Source organism: Vulpes vulpes, chromosome 3, assembly GCF_048418805.1.
Source record: "Vulpes vulpes isolate BD-2025 chromosome 3, VulVul3, whole genome shotgun sequence".
Lineage (NCBI taxonomy): Eukaryota > Metazoa > Chordata > Mammalia > Carnivora > Canidae > Vulpes > Vulpes vulpes.
Genome location: NC_132782.1, coordinates 106,732,370 through 106,750,399, shown reverse-complemented (window position 1 = coordinate 106,750,399; position 18,030 = coordinate 106,732,370). Strand labels below are relative to the sequence as shown.

The 18,030-nt window shown below is 47.9% G+C and overlaps 1 protein-coding gene and 1 pseudogene across 2 annotated transcripts in view; one reads left to right on the top strand and one right to left on the bottom strand.

Annotated features, from left to right (window-relative positions):
* Positions 1–6,571: 6,571 nt before the first annotated feature.
* Positions 6,572–6,729, bottom strand: LOC112923399 (U2 spliceosomal RNA; annotated as a pseudogene).
* Positions 6,730–11,081: 4,352 nt separating this feature from the next.
* CIITA (class II major histocompatibility complex transactivator) overlaps positions 11,082–18,030 on the top strand; it is a 46,930-nt gene continuing 39,981 nt past the window's right edge. The window contains exon 1 of one of the 2 annotated variants that reach the window (XM_072753861.1): positions 11,082–11,583. In XM_072753861.1, coding sequence (XP_072609962.1) covers positions 11,298–11,583 — 286 coding nt within the window. In that variant the 5' untranslated portion in view covers positions 11,082–11,297. The remainder of the gene's footprint in view (positions 11,584–18,030) is intronic. The other variant, XM_072753862.1, reaches the window with a different exon arrangement.

Below are 18,030 nucleotides of genomic sequence, written 5' to 3'. Positions count from 1 at the left end.
GGGAAAAAAATAATAAAGTCAGATCTTAAGGCCAGGGTGGGGAAGAGAATGCCCTCTGCTGTGATTGGTACAAACTCACACCTCTGCACCATTTGGGGTCCTCCAAGAAGCAGACACCAAGGCAGAGTCAGAGTACACGAGATACACGAGATGTATGGGGAGGTGATGACACTGAAAGATCCAGGGGAGAGGCCACAGATACGGGCAGAGGGATCTGACACTTTGAAAAGAGAAAGGGAAGACGGGAGGATTGTGTAGGGAGAGCTTCAGGCTGGGGTTCAGCTCTGGGAAGCTCGGCCAGGTCCCCCCGGGAGCCTGGGCTTGGAAATTGCCTGGAGAGAGTCCCGCACTGTCAAGAAACGTCAAGACCTTGTGTCACCGCCATGCTCAGTCATTGGCCAGGGATTGCCTGGAAGCTGCCGGCTTGGATTTACAAGCTGAGGGAGAGCCAGGGGCCTCTGTGGCTGGACACTGTCAGCTGGCTCCCACCCTTGCCTCCCATCCATGGCAGGTTCTCTCTGGAAGAGGGCCAAGTGAGTATCCCCCTGGCTACCATGGCCTTGATAGTTGCCAAGGGCCCGCATCACCGCTCCTCTGTGCTGAAGACAGATCTAGCTATGATACTGTAGGCTTTTTTTTTTTAAGATTAAAAAAAAATTTATTCATGAGAGTATATAGAGAGAGACAGAGACTTGGGCAGAGGGAGAAGCAGGTTCCCCATGGGGAACCCAATACGGGACTCAATCCCCAGACCCCAGGATCACACCCTGAGCCAAAGGCAGATGCTCAACCATTGAGCCACCCAGGCATCCCGATGCTGTAGGCTTTCACAGCAGACACACGCTCCTTAAATCCTGTCAGTTACTGGCTATGTGATCTTGAGGACACTCAATGTCTCTGATCCTCAGGTTCCTGTGATTTCCAAGCTCCTTGCGTACGCATTAGCCCTATTGTAGCGAACCATTTGATCCTCTCTGAGTCTTCAGAACTGACCCACGGGGAGACACAGATGGCATGTCCATCTTGGGCCCAATTCCATGGTAACAAGTGAGCCCAACCTCTCCTTGTGAAGTGTCAGAAGGAATCCTGTAGACCTGGCTTAGAATCTTCTTTGAGCTTCGTATACCATGGTGATAGTAAGAAATGCCCACTTTACAGGCTGGTGTAGCGATTTCTGGGTTGAGGCAGATGCTGCATGGTGCCAGAGGTAGGACTAATACGGTGGTGGGAAATAGTGCTTATGGGGAAGAGTCTGCGGAGCCAGTGGAGGTGGTGGTGACCATGAAGGTGATGGTGGGAGGGATAGGGGTGGTGGAGTGGGAGATGATGATGGTGACAATGGATGCAGTGGGTGGGCAGGGGGGCGAAGGTGGTGGCGGTGGTGTGGAGGGAAGTGGGGAAGCCGACTCCAGAACCCCACTGGGCCCAGGTCTCCTGCCTCCCATTTCTGGCCCACGGGAACCATAGCAGACTGTGTCATCATGCTGACAGTCCCCACCTACTGTCCCCGCTTCACCTCTAAGTCATAAGCCAGCAGTAGACTCCCTGAGCCTTGGGGAGAAACCCGGGGAACACAGGCAGGAAGCCAAGTCCCTGAGCGGTGGTCAAGGTGACTCAGGCTGAGATGCAGCAGCTCATCCCCCTGGTCTGTGGGCAGCCACGTGGCAGCCACAAGGCTCAGCCCTGGTGTGTTCTGACGCCCCATGGCCCCAGGGAGCTGATCTCCCCAGCCTCCAGGGAGGAAGCAGCCCCTCCAGCAGACACTAGGCTCCACCCTCTTCTCCTTTTGCAAATCACAGCCTGGAATTCCTCCCCGGGTTCCCACTCAAAGTCTGTGACTTAACATCTCTAGGCCTCATCTATGAAATGAGATGACTAATGTCTACCTTGTGATGCCTTTGGTGACGATGAGACCATATACAGAGAGCATCTAGCTACTCACTCTTCTCACTCAAGAAGTGGCATCTGAATATTTTAGTACGTCATCATTCTCATCGTGTAGCCCCAAGCTGGAAGGGCCAGAGATAGAGAGAGCATGATTACCTCTCGCTCTGCAGGCTGGTGACCCCAAGGACCTGAACCCTCACCTGGCTCTGGGGTGCTAGAGCATCAGCACTTTGCATGCTGCCCAGCAGCACTACCTACATCTCTGCAGACCCTTCGGCATCCTCCCTCTCCAGTCTCAGATCATAAGTTTGCCATCCCCAAGGCTAGACCTCAGGCTTCGATTATTATTATATTATATATATATATATATATATATATATATATATATATATATATAATATGTATATATTATATACACACATTTATTTTTTTTAAGTAGGTTCCATGCCCAGCATGGAGCCCAAAATGAGATTTAAACTCACAACCCTGAGATTGAGGCCTGAGCTGAAATCAAGAGTCATACACTTAACCGACTGAGCCACCCACGTGGCCCATTATTATCACTTTATTAAATTACACCATGGAGTGCCTAGGTAGCTCACTTGGTTAGACATCTGCCTTTGGCTCAGGTCATGATCCCAGGGTACTGGGATAGAGCCCCACTTCAGGCTCCTTGCTCAGCCCGTCCACCCACTTGTGTGCACTCTCTGTCTCTCTGAAATAAATAAATTTTAAAAGATCTTTTAAAAAATTACATCATACGAATGGCTGTTTTCATAGATTAAAACAACTATCATCAATTTCATATGACTCAACTTAATAGGATATTTTAGACATAGAAGTAGTCATAAAGAACAAGAGTATGAGGGCTCCTGGGTGGCTTAGTCAGTTGAGCATCCAACTCTTGGTTTTGGCTCAAGTCATGATCTTAGGATTGTGAGATCGAGCTCCGTGTCAGCCTCTGTGCTCAGTGCAGAGTCTGCTGCAGATTCTCTCTCCCTCTCCTTTTTACCCCTTCCACTCATCCTCTCTCTCTCTCTCTCAAATAAATTTTAAAATCTTCAAAAAAAATACCCAAAAAAGAAAAAAAAAAGAATCAGAATAACGAATAGCCATCTAATTGCCGCTCTGCTAATGAAATAAAGCATTAGAGGTTTCTCCAAGCCCCCGCTCTGATGCCATTCCCTGTCACTGCCTCATCTTCTTTGCTCTAGAAAGAACCAGTCTCCTGAATTGACAATTGATCATTTTCATGCACATCCAACCCTCCATGTGTACCTCATCCCTAGATAATACTCTGTGGACTGCAAACTGGTTTTCAACTCAATTTTTTTTAGCTTTGCAGGTTATAAAATAAGTAGCCCTACTTCACATATTTTAACCATGTATAGGATTCCAGTCCAGTAACATATACAGCTCATTTACCCACTCTGCTTTTGGAGGATCGTGAAGTTGTGCCTCGTTTCTTGGCGTGATTTTTTTTCTTTATAGTCAATGAAATGATTATGGTTTTTGCTGATACCTGTTAAGGTTCATCTTTCAATAATAAAAGTCCATTAACATTGATGCTATAGTCATAGAGCCTTGGCTTATGCTGTTTTCACATTGTCAAAGCCTGCAGCCGCACAAAACATCACGAGGGCTTAGCTGACTCTATGTGTGGCAATATCACACAGGAGGAGAGAGTTAATCAAGAGGCAAACACTGAAAGATGAAATTATAAAAATAATTTTTTAAGATTTTTTTTTTTTTTAAGTCATGAGAGACACAGGGCAAAGACACAGGCAGAGGGAGAAGCAGGCTCCATGCAGGGAGCCCAATGCGGGACTTGATCCTAAGACCCTGGGATCAAGACCTGAGCCAAAGACAGATGCTCAACCACTGAGCCACTCAGGTGTCCCTAAAAAAATAAATTAAAAAAAAGAAAAATGGAATTTTAGAAATGCACAGTGCTATTTGTCATTATAATGGCTTCCTCTTTGAGGTGGGCTTTCTTTTTTTTAGAGTTCCCCTAGGCAATGCCTATTAAATGGGAGAAGTGCAGACCCACAGTGTCCATTCCTCAGTATATACCCCAGAGAAATAAATTCTTACACAGGTGCATATAACACACGAGGCAGCAGTATTCGCAATAACCAAAATAAAGAAATAAAAATCAACAAAAAATAGATATACAAATGCCCTTTATAAATATTCTGGAGTAAGTGTGGCTTCAATAAATTGAATGCAATGGACCCAATCAATTATGTGAGAAATTTAATGGTTGTTAACATAAAGTTAGTCCAATCAGTTATACACTGGGATATGGGGCATGTTCTAAAGGTTCAATGGTTGAGTCTTTGCAATTTTCTCTCTTTCATACTAACGTGGTCTTACGTGTTAAAACCAATAGCTGTGACATCCATGAGAATGTAGTTTTTCTAAGAGACTTAATAGGTTACTAAGGTCTATGAATTTGGATACAGGCATTCCAGAATCTTCTCCTGAGCTCAGCTGCTCATACAATTTCTCCATACCTTTTGTGGCATTGGTCTGTAATTTCTTCCAGAATCATTATACATTGCGTGTCCTTAGGGCCATCTGGCTACACTTCCAAGGAAAAGATAATTTTAGAGAAAAGTGCTATTTATCTTTATGTGTATCAAAGGACAGCATCTTTAAATGATTTCTGTTTGACAATCCCACAATGGGAAAATGATTGAACTAAACCTGTCTCATGGGTGGCAGCTATTTGGAGCCGGGCGAAGTGTTGGGAGAGTTTGAATTCCACTCCCAATTCTGGCTGCGTTCTATGTTTCATAAAATTATTTGATTATCATTGCAAAGTTGGATGATTTTTTAAGCTAATAGCAAATCTCCGTATATTGTGTGTAAAGCTTAAGAATGCCCATCTCAGGGGGGCCAGGGGGGCTCAGTTGGTTAAAGTTTCCACTTTTGATTTTGGCTTAGGCCACGGTCTCAGGGTTCTGAGATAGAGCCCTGCCTCCAGTTTTCGGAGAGATTCTCTCCTCCTCCCTCTGCCCCACCTCTCCCCCCACTCATTCTCTCTGTCTCTCTCTCTTAAAAATAAAAATAAAAATAAAATAAATAAGTACTGCCTAATTGTTACCCTAGGTGATTGCACCATCCCATATGCTCTCCAGGAGAGTAGGACAGTTTTCATTTTTCTACATCCTTACGCAGAGGTTCTATACTTTTTACCAGTGCGTGGAGGTAGGCAGCCCCAGCTGGGTGCTAGTCTCTCTCTCTCATCTCTCTAACACCTGCTAACCATGCTTTGTCACAAAGCGAGACTGGACCTCAGAATCAGAAGCTTCAATAAGCAGGAGAATCTAAGCTTTGATATCATTTTACTTGCCACATGTTTGTCAGCTGCTCACTACTCTTGGGCATGGGATGTGACTTTCCAACTGTGATAAGGGCATGAAATTTCTTCCTATGGTAAATAAACAAGCCAGATGAAAGCAAAACATCAGATAAATAATAGTACACACTGCATGTGATAATTAGGGGGGAAATGTCACACGCAGGGGGTCCTGAATGACTAAAGACAGAAAATGCAACACATATGACTAATCACAGGGGAATATTGTGGAGCTCTGGGACCAGTGGGTTCTGCAACTATGTAATACTTTCAATATTTCAAAACTGAAAGACATTCAAGGGGCCATGTAATCTGAACCACTTATTTCATAGGTGATGAAATTGTGGCCCAGAGAGAGGAAATGCCTTGCCTGTGGTGGCGCAGTGAATCTGTGGTCAAGTGGAGGCTGGCATTCAAGTTTTCCCAACAAAGCTCATGACTGAGTAGTGGTTGGATTGATAGGAAGGAGGAAAGAGCTTATAGGCGGCTAGGGGAACCTACCTACCCTTATCCCTGGTTCTCTGACCCTAGTATTTGCTGCTTCATTATCCATCATCCCCACCTTGGATGCTTGGGGAGGGATCCCCATGGCTGGTCCTCAACCCCACCTTGGATGCTTGGGGGTAATCCCCATGGCTGGTCCTCATCCCTACCTTGCGGATGCTTGGGGATGGATCCTCATGACTTGGTCCTCTCTCTCAGGTACCTAAGAGGTGAGGTACTTAAAAACATGGTTTCCTTATCTCTCCCAGTGACCAACCCCCTGCCATTTTCTCCACAGCCTTGGCTGAAGATTATACGCCATCTATGCCATCTGTTAAAACTCCCTTTTGGCTCCTTCTTTCCTAACTCCTCTATGTTGTTTTTTTTTTAAAGATTTTATTTATTCATGAGAGACAGAGAGAGAGAGGCAGAGACACAGGCAGAGGGAGAAGCAGGCTCCATGCAGGGAGCCTGATGCAGGACTCGATCCCGGGTCTCCAGGATCATGCCCTGGGTTGAAGGCAGCACCAAACCACTGAGCCACCCAGGCTGCCCTCCTCTATGTTTTAAGCTCTTCAAACCTTCTCTTCTTCTCTCAGATCTAATCAATGGGTATTACTTCCTTGTCCAAGAAATCACATGGTCTCCTAACTGCTGACAAGAAAATCTCAGGAAAAAAAAATGGAGCAAGTTTCCTCCTTTGCCTCTGGTTGTAGCGATCACTGTTACACATCCCAAAGTTAACTCTGGTAAGCTGAGAACCTTTGCATCAGTATCCATCTCCATCTCCTGTCATGAGAGGGGACGTGCGAACACATGAAGCTTGTTTTGTGATTATAAAACTATTCTCGAAAGTGCTGTTTGTACAAAGGAGCCTTTTAAGATACTCAACCTGCAGAAATTATTGATCTGCCCTGTGAACCATGACCATTAGTGCCTAAAAGTGATAAGAATAGATACTACACTTGATCTCAGTCAAAAGTCCGAGAAGCGATTTTTAGTGCCTAAAAGTATGCAAATTTGTTATCTTGATTGGTAATATGTTGCCCTGGGAATAATATTTACGTTGACATCTCTGCCGTTACGTATGACGTTTATAATGTCAGGATCTTCTTGGACTGCTTACTCAAACCAAGAGTTGAGAGTCCACCTCATTCAAAATTCTATATTAATTTTAAGTTGCTCTTTAGCTATTACTTTTTTGCATTATATTTTGGTGGTCGCCAAGGAAATATAATATACATCTTCTATTTCTCCCAACCTACATAGAGGTAATATTCCTTTTTTTTTAAAGATTTTATTTATCTATTCATTAGAGACACAGAGAGAGAGGCAGAGACACAGGCAGAGGGAGAAGCAGGCTCCCTGTGGGGAGCCCGATGTGGGACACGATCCTTGAACTCCAGGGTCACGCCCTGAGACAAAAGCAGAGCTGAGTCATCCAGGCGTCCCATAGAGGTAATATTTGATATCTAGAATCAATCACTTTGATATCTAGAAACCTTGCAACTACATAAAGATTTAATAACCACCCTCTTATTATAACATCCTTTATGCTATAAGCATCATATGTGTTACTTCTATCTATATTTAAAAGTCATAGACAATATTACAATTTTTGCTTTAACCAGTTATATTTAAATAAATGAAGAGGAAAAAAATCAATCTTTTATATTGGCCAGAGATCCTGTTTTTAATGTTCTTTAATCCTCCCCGTAGATCTGAATTGCTAGCTAGCCTCATTCAACTCCCAAAGAACACACTTTCACGTTTCTTGGCATACAGGTCTGTTGCAACTCGTTCTTTTAGTTTTTCCTTTATCTGAAAATATCAATATTTCCTGAATTCTTGAGACGTCTTTTCACTGGGTTTAGATGTCTGTGTGAATGGGGTGCCTTGGTGTCTGTTGGTAACGCAGCTAACTCTTGGTTTCAGCTCAGGTTATGATCCCGGGGTTGGGAGATCAAGCCTCACATTGGGTTCCATCCACTTTGGGCATGGAGGCTGCTTAAGATTCTCTCCCTCTCCCTCTGCCCCTCCCCTTACTTGTTCTCTCTCTAAAAAACAATAAATAATAATAATAATAATAATAATAATAATAATAATAAGTCATCTGTGTTGACAATTTCAGCTTTCTGGCCTCCATGGTTTCTAATGAGAAGTCAGTGACTATTGGAACACTCTCTGGTGTGTAACATGTTCTGGTCTGGCTGCTTTCATGAGTTTTTCCCTACCTTTGGCTTTCAGCACTTTGGCCATGATAAAGCTAGGTGTGGTTTCATCGTATTTACCGTTCTGGAAGTTTACTGAGCTTCACAGATTTGTTTTCCTTTCGCCAATTTTGAGAAGTTTAAGGCTTTAGTTCTTTAAATCTTTTTCCTGCCCCATGCTTTCTTCCCCTTCTGTGATCTCAAATACGTAGAAGCTTTTCATATGAAATATGTGGAGCTTTTAATAGTTTCCCACAGATCCTCGAAGCTCATTTTATCCCCCAAACTTTTCTGTTTATCAGAATGAATACTTTCTATCGTTCCGTCTGCAAGTTTGTTTCTTCTGTCATTCCCCATTTCGCTGTTAATCCCATCCAGTGACTTAAAATTTCATATATTGTACTTTCCATTTTGATAATTTCTACTGGATAGCTTGTTTTAAAAAGGTTTTATTTATTTATTCATGAGAGACACACAGAGAGAGGCAGAGACACGGGCAGAGGGAGAAGCAGGCTCCTTGCAAGGAGCCCGATGCAGGACTTGATTCCAGGGCCCTGGGACCATGACCTGAGCCGAAGGCAGACGCTCAACTGCTGAGTAACCCAGGTGCCCCTCATTGGATAACTTTTGAATAGTTTCTATTTTTCTGCTGATATTTCCCATCTTTTCACTTTTATGAGTATACTTTCTTCTACGTCTTCTTTCTCTTTTTATTTCTTTCTTTCAAATTTTTTTTTTAAAAAGAAGGTTTTATTTTTTTAAGTAATCTCTACACCCAGCATGGGTCTTGAACTCACAACCCCAAGATCAAGAGTCACATGTTCCACCAACTGAGCCGGCCAGGTTCCCCCTTTAATGTCTTTTTCATTCAGGGTTATAGTCACTGCTTTAAGAATCCTTGTCTTCCAATTTCAATATCCGGGTCGTCTAGAAGTCAGTTTCCTTGATTGTCTTTTTCTCTTGAGAATGAGTCCCTTTTTCCTGTTTCTTTACAGGCAAGTAATGTTGGGTGTATGCTGCACATCATTTGTTGGAAACACCCCCTTTTTTTTTTAAAGACTTTATTTATTTGAGAGTGAGTGGGAGAGTCTCATGAGCAGCAGGGAGGGTGAGAGGGAGAAGCAGGCTCCCCACTAAGCAAGGAACCCGATGTGGGACTTGACCCCAGGACCCTGGGATCACGACCTGAGCTGAAGGCAGATATTCAACTGACTGAGCCACCCAGGCGCCCCAAGACTCTGGATTATTATAACCTGAACAGTGTTAATTTGTTGTTGTTGATTTAGTGGGCTCCTAACTTGTCTGGAATCAAATGCAGTCTCCTACTCCCCCTCTGACCTTTATAGTAGGTTGCAATTCAAATCTCAGTTCAGTTCCTTTAACCTCAGCTGGGCTGTTTGGAGTCTAACTGTGAATGTATACATGGTTCAGAAGTCAACTAGATATTTGGGCAGTTTATACACAGAATTTGGAGCAACTCCTCTCTCCCCTTTCTGAAAAAAAATTTAAAAAGGTTTTATTTATTTATTTGAGACAGAGAGAGAGAGAGAGAGCATGAGGGGGGGAGACAGAAGGACAGGGAGAAACAGACTCCCCACTGAGCAGGGAGCTGGACAATGCTGGGCTTGATCCCAGAACCCAGAGATTGTGACCTGAGCTGAAGGCTCGGATGCTTAACCCACTGACCCACCCAAGCGCCTCCTTATTGGGGTTTCTACTCCCACTTTCCAGCAGCTATTGTTACCCCCAAATTCTGTCCTCTGGTTATTCAGGGCAGTAAAACTTTGCATTTTTTAAGAGTTTTAGTTGTCCTGCACAGTGGTGATGGAGACTTGCCTTCAGGCAAGTCTCTAGTCCCATGAGCTGAGAACTCACTCACCAAAGGTATTCTTGTCTTTCATGTGTTGACTTCCTTCTAATATCAGCCAGTTCCAGTCATTCTTCAGTGCCCTTAGGTAGTTGTTTTTGTCTTTTTTTTTTTTCCTCCCCCAGAGTTGTTAGTTTTTATCTGTGGTAGAGTCAGTCAGGTAGGAGCTACTCAGCCATCCTGGAAGTCGAAATCTTTATTTGTCTCACTTAAGTGAACAATGCAAATGGTCCCATCTGAGAGATGGTAAAGCTGAGGCCAGGCTAGGAAACGAGGTCACAGGTATGTTTCAAAACGATAAGGGAGAGCGATCAACTATGAGAAAAAAAAATAGGTTGGGAATTTTTTTTAAAAGATTTATTTATTTATTTGAGAGACAGAGAGGGCATGAGTGGGTGGGGGAGAGAAAGAGAGAATCTCAGGCAGACTCCATGACGAGTGCAGAGCCCCAGAGCCCAGTGCAGGACCGGATCTCACCACCCTGGGTTCGTGACTTGAGCGGAAACCAAGAATCAGATGCTCAACCGACTGCATCACCCAGACACCCCTGGGTTGGGAATTTTTAGAATAGAATCCTAAAATAGACTGGCTCCTACGCAAAGCCTCTGTTTTGTGCATTTGTAGATCGGGGATGATATTCATATGTAGTCAGTTTTCATTAAGTGGTCACTAGGTCCAGCGCCAAGCCCTTCCAATGCATTATCTTTTTTAACCCTCAAGACAACTTAATGAGGCTGGATTACTTTTATTGGGAGATTTTGGCTAAGGAGGGGACTGAGGGTTAGTGAGGTTAAGCCCAAGATGACGGTCATATGCATGATTAATCAATAACAATAATGAGAATAATGGCTGATATTTATTGAACAGTATCATGCAGATAATGTCTGGGTGCTCTGCACACCTTATCTCATTAATTCTCTCAACAACTCTGGGAGGTCAGGGCTGTTATTATCACCCCATCTAACCCAGTGAGGTAAGTATGATTATCATCATCCAGCCTTTTCAGGTGGAGGAATGGGGGCTTGAAAGAGGCCGAGCAAGCAGTGTTGTGCTGTGAACCCTGGCAGATTCACCCCAAAGCCAATTGTTTAACCCCTACACCCCAACTGCCTTCTTGTTATGATAAAACATCTGAAAAGGACCATCACTGTGCGAGTTCCCACAGAGGCAAGTCTGCTTCCCGTTTAGCAAATACTGGATTGGATCAGATGGAGCCCACAGGCTGCAGGCTTCTCTGACATGCACGTGGGCGGTCCCAGCAAGCATCTGTGGGGTCCGGATCAGCCCCAGCACCCATTTCCAACCACACATCAGGCACCCCAGCCTGCGACGCAAATGAGGAAACCTGCCTAAGCAGGAATAAACAGCACCAAACTGTAGAGTTTCCCTCATCCTGTTTTTCACTTCATGTTTTGGATGCTGCAGGCTGGGTGAGCAGAGATCCTAGGCTTTGGCCCAGGCAGCTGGCCTGTCCCTGAGCCCGGCCATGAACCACTTTCAGACCATCCTGGCTCGGGTCCAGATGCTGCTGTCCAGCCATCAGCCGAGTCAAGTGCAAGCCCTCTTGGACAACATGCTAGAGAAGGAGCTTCTCTCCCAAGAGTACCACTGCGCCCTGCTCCGCGAGCCTGATGGCGAGGCCCTGGCCAGAAAGATCTCCTTGACCCTGCTGGAGAAAGGAGACCCAGACTTGGCCCTCTTGAGGTGGGCGTGGAGTGGGTGGCAGACCCCGGTGGCGGAGGGGGACCCCGACTCCTCCAAGGACCATGCTGGTAAGTCGGCATCCCCTTGGCCCGAGTAGCAAAGGCTGGCTGTAGACAGCGCACAGATTTTCCCTTCCCTCTGAAAGGAAAGCCAGTGTGATCATCCTCGTCCCCAGATGGGAAGGCGGAGCTGGACAGGAGTCAGGGCCTCTGGATGAGTTGGCAGGAGCAGCGAGTACTTGGAGAACTCCGTCTGTGATGCCGGGTGTGCTGGAGGCCCAGCCAGCACGCTTCCCACTCTGCTTAAGAAAAGACCATCCTGGAGGCATGCGACCAAACACCTGCCTGATTTGTACCCTGTGCAGCCTTGATGCGTCAGGCCCTGCGCTGGGCACCGGGGCTGGACACAAGGGGCTCACGGTCCAGTGGGGAAGGCGGCTGCAGACACTTGGGGAGGCTCCAATGCAGAGAAACAAGGTGCCAGAGGACGGACCATGAAGCCAGAGAGCAGAGGATGCCGTGCGTGCTTGTGTGCGCGCGTTTGTGTGTGCGGGCGTGCACGTGCGTGTGTGCATCTGCGTCAGCGAGAGACAGAAATCCAAAGACAGGCAGGGCGAGAGAGGAAGGAAGGGAGAGACGGAATAGAAGAAGGGAGATAAATAAAAGAAAGGGAGAGGCCAGAGGGAAGGAGGAAGGGGGAGAAGGTGGAGGGAAGAAGGGGAGAAAGAACGAGGGAGACGGAGATGCAGAACAAGAACCAGATCGGAGAAGAGGGGAAGAGTGTCTCACTTTTAGAGTCTTAACGACACTCGACGCCTCTTGAATTGGAAAAACAAGCCTACACCGTGTCACCTCCCCCCACCCCGCAAACAGGTGAGGTGTCCCTTCCCTGCGGCCAAGAGGCTCTCGGCTCCGCGTGAGCATCTCTGTTCTGCACCTGCTCTCCCCAGGTCTGCGCTTTTCCAGCTTTGTGACTCGGCGCCGTAGAGTCCAGTTATTCGTGGGTCCTTTCTGGTTTCAGAGCCACTTCGAGTGGGAGAGGATCACAACAATCCGCGCTCGTTGAGTGTTTATCACGCACCTGGCATAGCCCAGGGACCGCGCGGCACTCTTAGATCTGACCTAATGAAGAAAACAGAGAGCACCCAGAGGGGACAGCACCCCGGGTCCCCAGGTGCCAAGTGGTGGAGGCTGGATTTATGTGGAGGAAGGCAAGCTTTATCCTCAACCTGGCTTGGAGGAGGGAGAAAGCCTTCTTCTGAGGGTGTTGATTTGGGTGCCAGGGTGGTGTATGCGTGTTGCCCCCCCCCCCCCCCGGTTTTTTAGTTGCAAATGTATAAGAAGTTGGTTTTCCTCGTGGTTACAGTCTCGCCCGGATGGTCCCTGTTGGTTTCCTGGACATATCTCTTACTCTGTCCCTCTCCTACCTAAATGGGCTCCCTGATTTCTTCTTGGGGGTGCAAGCGGCTCCTGTCCCCAGGGGTGTGGTCTTGATGGGGGTGCAGCAGCCACCCCGGAATGGGTGCAGGGGCATCAGCACCATCCTCCCTCCTTGCAAACTGCATGCTCCTAGCTCCTTTATGTGGGGGCTGCCTGACACCTCTGGCCCTCCCTCCTCTGCCAGTTCCTGTTATTTCACTCTGCTTCCTCCCTGGGGACATAATATTTTTATTTCTGACCCCCATGTGACTCGAGAAAGGGAACTGGGCTCAGAATGACGTGGTCTTCAGGCGCCTGGGAGACAGAGAAAGGCAAGGTGCCTTCTTTCCCTGCCCTTTCCTCCTGTCATCCAGGCCAGCTCCCGTCAGGGCTGCCAAGGGTGCTGCTGTGGGACAAGCCGGGCGGGAGCACCTTCAGAGGGGGAGAGAGGGAAGGGGAAGGAGAATTGAGTGCTTTGTAAAGAAAGGGCCCTGCCTTTGGTTTCAACAAGGGTTCAGAAGAGGAAATCATCATGTGAAGGTTTTGTAACTCTCTCCGCAACCCTTACCGGTCTGCACCATCCACTGCTCTAAACTCTGCCCTGGCTCCCCATCACTCAGAGGGAAAGCGAAATCCGGACAGTGGCCCACAAGGCTCATCACAATCCGGCTCTCGCTGCTCTGCCCTCATCCCCTACTGCTGTTCATCTCCCCCAGCCATAATGGTGTCCCCACTGTCCCCGGGACAGGCCTGGCACATTCTCGACCACAGGCCCCTGGCACGTGCTGTTCCTACTACCTGGAGCGTCCTTCTCCAGATATCCTCTAGGCCTCCCCTCAGCTCTTTGCTCAGATCTTACCTTCTCAACAAGGCCTACCTGTAACATCCTCTTCAGAACTGCAGGTCCTGTCCACACTCTGAGCCCCCTCCCTAGACTGACATTTCCTCTTTCTATATATTTAACTATTATATGACTGTTGTTCATTGTCTGACTCTCCCACTGGAAAATAAGCTCCATGTGGGCAGGGATCTATATTTTGATCATATCACCTCCCAGATGCCTAGCACAGCGCCTGCCACTGGGTGGGCATGTAATGTAGATTTGTTGAATGTTGGATGGTTGGACGGATGGATGGATGGATGAATGAGTGGGCGAGTGGATGAGTGGGTGTGGGTGGATGGCTCAGGTACTACCATTATTCTCACTTTACAGAATGGTAAACCGAGGTGCAGAGAGATTACGAGATTTGCCTCAGGTCACGGCCTGGGGAGGGGGCTATCGGATCTCACAGGGCTGGACCTGCCGCCGCACTTTCTGCTTGGCTGCCTCTTCTAGACAACCCAAGGGGTACCGTAAATCCACCCAAAACAGGTTGACCATCTTCAAACTGAAACTAGGCCAATGATTCAGAAGTCGCCTTCAGTTCCCATAGTGCCCTCGTGCAATTGTGCAGAAAGCTTATCCCCGGGGCTGTGACCCTGGGGGTTCGACCCCATGCTACACGAGGCAGTACAGGTGCATCCAACCCCAGGCAAACTCAAGGGGAGGTCTGAGAGTCAAGGTCCTGGTTCTGACACAACTCAGCACCCAGCAGCTTCCTTGGAGAATCAGAACAAATGCTCGGGCCATTCTTTGGCAACAGTGGGTGACAACGTGTGGCAGGCAGTCTGGGGGCAGAGAAGAGACAGTGAGGATGGCAGTGATGGAGAAAGACCAGGCTGGACCCTGGAGAGCTCTGGGTCTGAGGCAATGCTCTGATTTTTACAAACCGTGTGACCTCAGCCAAATAACTGGACCACTCTGACCCTCTGTCTCTTCATCTTGAAAATGGGAGTGATCATATAAAGCCCCCAGGGGCTTTCTAGAGTGAGGGTTCAATGAGACCATAGCTAGAAACTATCTGAGGCAGCGCGTGGCGTTGTATAGCGAGGCCTAGAGGGGTACCCGGCAGAGAGAATTGGACAAGGATGAATAAACCGGGGGCGGGGGGGGGGGTGTGAGGTGAAAAGAAAACAATTGTGTCTACGGTCCCACCGGGGGCTGCACCGAATATCTACACGCCTGTTCCATGAGTGACTCAGTGCTTGGGCGCTGAGTGCATGTGAGGAGCTCATCAGCGTGCCCCTGCCCTTGGGCTGACACACAGTCTCTGCCTTCAGACTGCTGAGGGCGGGTCATGGCCCCCTCGCTCCCAGGGCTGTGACTGTGAGCACTCTCTGGAACCTCTCTGGGCCTCAGTTTTCCGCCTCCGTAAAATGGAGGCGATAATAGTACCCAGGTACTGTTATCTCAGAGGGTGCTCTGACGATTCAGTGACCTCATCCGACGCAGGGCATGTGCACTCCAGGCCAGGAGATTTAGATGTTATTGTTGGTTTTCCTTGGCTCTCATTTGGTCTTTGGTCCCTCGATGTTTTCACAATGTGTTATTTTTGCCCACAGGGATACTGTTTCTAGAATCATTAGAACAAGGTCTCCCTCTAGGATGTTGCCTGATTTATTGGAAAGGAAGGGACTCACCCCAAGCGGCCAAACTATTCCTCTGGCTTCCTTTCCCATCTGACTCTGAGCACAAGAGCCACCAGAGCCCGGACCTCCTCTGACCCCAGACAGGAGAGGCGCTGTGCCCTCGCACCCTCCTCTTTTTCTCCCCAAGACCCGTTTCTGCTCTGATCTGGGGGGAGCAGACTCTACCTCTTGGAAGGAGACGTGTTGGCAAGAACACCTGTGCTCGGTTCGCCTTGGATGGCCTCCCCGCCAGCCAGACTCACGTCACCTTCACCCTCACCCCATCCTGTCCCCGGAGTCGCAGAAGGAAAAGCGCCCACAGCCGGAAGTTGGCACTTCCCCATGGGTTTTCCCAGGCTGACAAATGGCCTGTTCCATACTCCACTTGGCTCCCAGCCTGGCACCTGCTCCGACCAGAGCCCGTTTCTGTTCTCTGTCGTTGTCTTCAGCAGCCCACCCGTGAGGTTACTCAGTCTCTATTTATCTCCGTAGCCACCTGCCCAGCCACCTACCTGCCTGCCCTCAAACTTACCTGGTCTACATAACCACCTACCAACACCTACTTACCAATCCACCAACTGGTATCTGTTACCCACTTACACATGCTCACCAATCTGTTTACCTAAACATTCCTATTTTTATGTATCAACTGATTTACCTGCCTTTCTACTGACTCACCTGCTTGTGATTTTACCGACTATTAGGCCTGCGTTCTCATGTACCTTCCTACCTGTCTAATGTGGATACAAACCAGTTTTATCACATCTATCACTTCTTTCCCTTCCTTCCTTCCATTTCTGCCTTCCTCCCTAATTTTTGTGTTAGCACCTGCTAGGGATTTTGGTGGGCACCAAAAAAAAAAAAAAAAAAAAAAAAAAACCATAAGAAAAGGCACTTACAACCTAGGGGGAGGGGGGCCTTCACCATTTGAAACTTGAGTCTGCCTTGATCATTCACATCCAAACCTGGTTCCTTCATTCAAACAATTTTGGAGCAGTGTGGCTTTTAAATAAGAAAATAAAACACCGGCTCCCAGACACTAGCAACTTCGTGATCTAATTGGAGGCAACAGAGTCTATATTTAACAAAATAGGAAGTTCACCCATGCATTGCCAAATACATGGCAACAAGTTTTCTAAAAATGAATAAAGCCTAAGATTGATGTTACCTGGAAGGGTGATGAAAGCAGGAGCTCAGGCCTTGAAGGGAGGCTAAGACAGAGCCCGATGGGGAGAAGGCAGGAGCTCGGTCCTGGCCAGGGTAGGACCTGCTCCAGCTGAGGTACCACGTAGGGCTGAGCAGGTCTGTTTGGGGAAGACTGGAGACAGGGATGACGGGCTTACTCACAAGCTGAGTTTCCCTCATGTCCTCCCCTTGGGACTTGGCAGGGGACCCCAGCCGGCAACTTTAGCAGTACTTCTGCTGGTAGCCAGTGGTCTTTGTCACGCTGGATCCTCCCTGGAGACAAATTCACACTCCCAGAGCAAGGCTGGCTTGAACAGCGCTGAGACGCCCCTGAGTCGGGAGGGAATTGAGCTTATTCCTGGCAGCCCTGGGCTCAGGAGAATGGTCACCACCTCTGAGGGAGTTTTGAAGAGGAACATCAGCAGGATGAGAAATCCTTGGCTCAGCTTAACCCCTCTGCCCTGCTCCTTGCCTTCCCCACTCGGTCGGACGGCTCGGCCTTCTAGCTCTGCTGCAATACCAGCCTGCTCACTCATCTCTTTGTTTCCACAGCCCCTGCTGAAATTCAGACCCATCAGCTCCTGGCTGAGCACCACAGTGGGGTCTCTACTGGGTACCCTCCTGGTGCTAATCTATAGCCTGTTTGGCATCAGCCAAACACACAGCCCCGTACATGTCATCACCCAGCTCAGAGACCTGGGTTGACACAGGCAGGGCCAGATTTGGGTCTTGAATATGGGCCTGGGGGATGGGTGGGGGTGGGGGTCAGGGAAGACGTGGAAAGACCAGGCAGCGAGATGGGACCAGGTGAGAGATGATGGCACCCCCAGTCTGACTTGACTCTCATTGCAAGCTCTGCCCTGCCATGAACGTGAATCAGAACTGCTTTGGCCATGGCCGTCAGAACTGCCTCCAAGAATAGGAAGGGACTCTCATAAGTGGCCTCGAGGCAACAGAATGGCCAGGAGTGCCTGTCCCTTGGCACCAGGTCACGGGAGGAAGAGACTTCTTGAGATCTGTAACAGTTGTCACGTCTGTTTTATTAGCCTAAGAAGGCAAGACCCTGTTTCAAATTGACTATTAGCATTTCCCACTTGTCTGCCTACTTCCTCCTTGGGCCCTCTAAAAGCAGGGGCTGTTTCAAAATAACCACCATAGGCATCATAATCTTTATTTCGTTTGTGGGAAAACCAAGGCCCACACACAAAGGGAGCGAGGGGTCCAAGGTCATACACCTGCTGGTAACAGCAGGGCCTTGACACCAGCTCTTCAGACTCCCAACCCCACCATGCTCTTTCAGCAAAAATGCAGGAAGGAGGCACCTGTCACTGATTCCCAAGCTTCATTCACTTCAGGACCTCCCTGGTGACTTCTACACACCGTCTATACTATTAATTGCTTGGC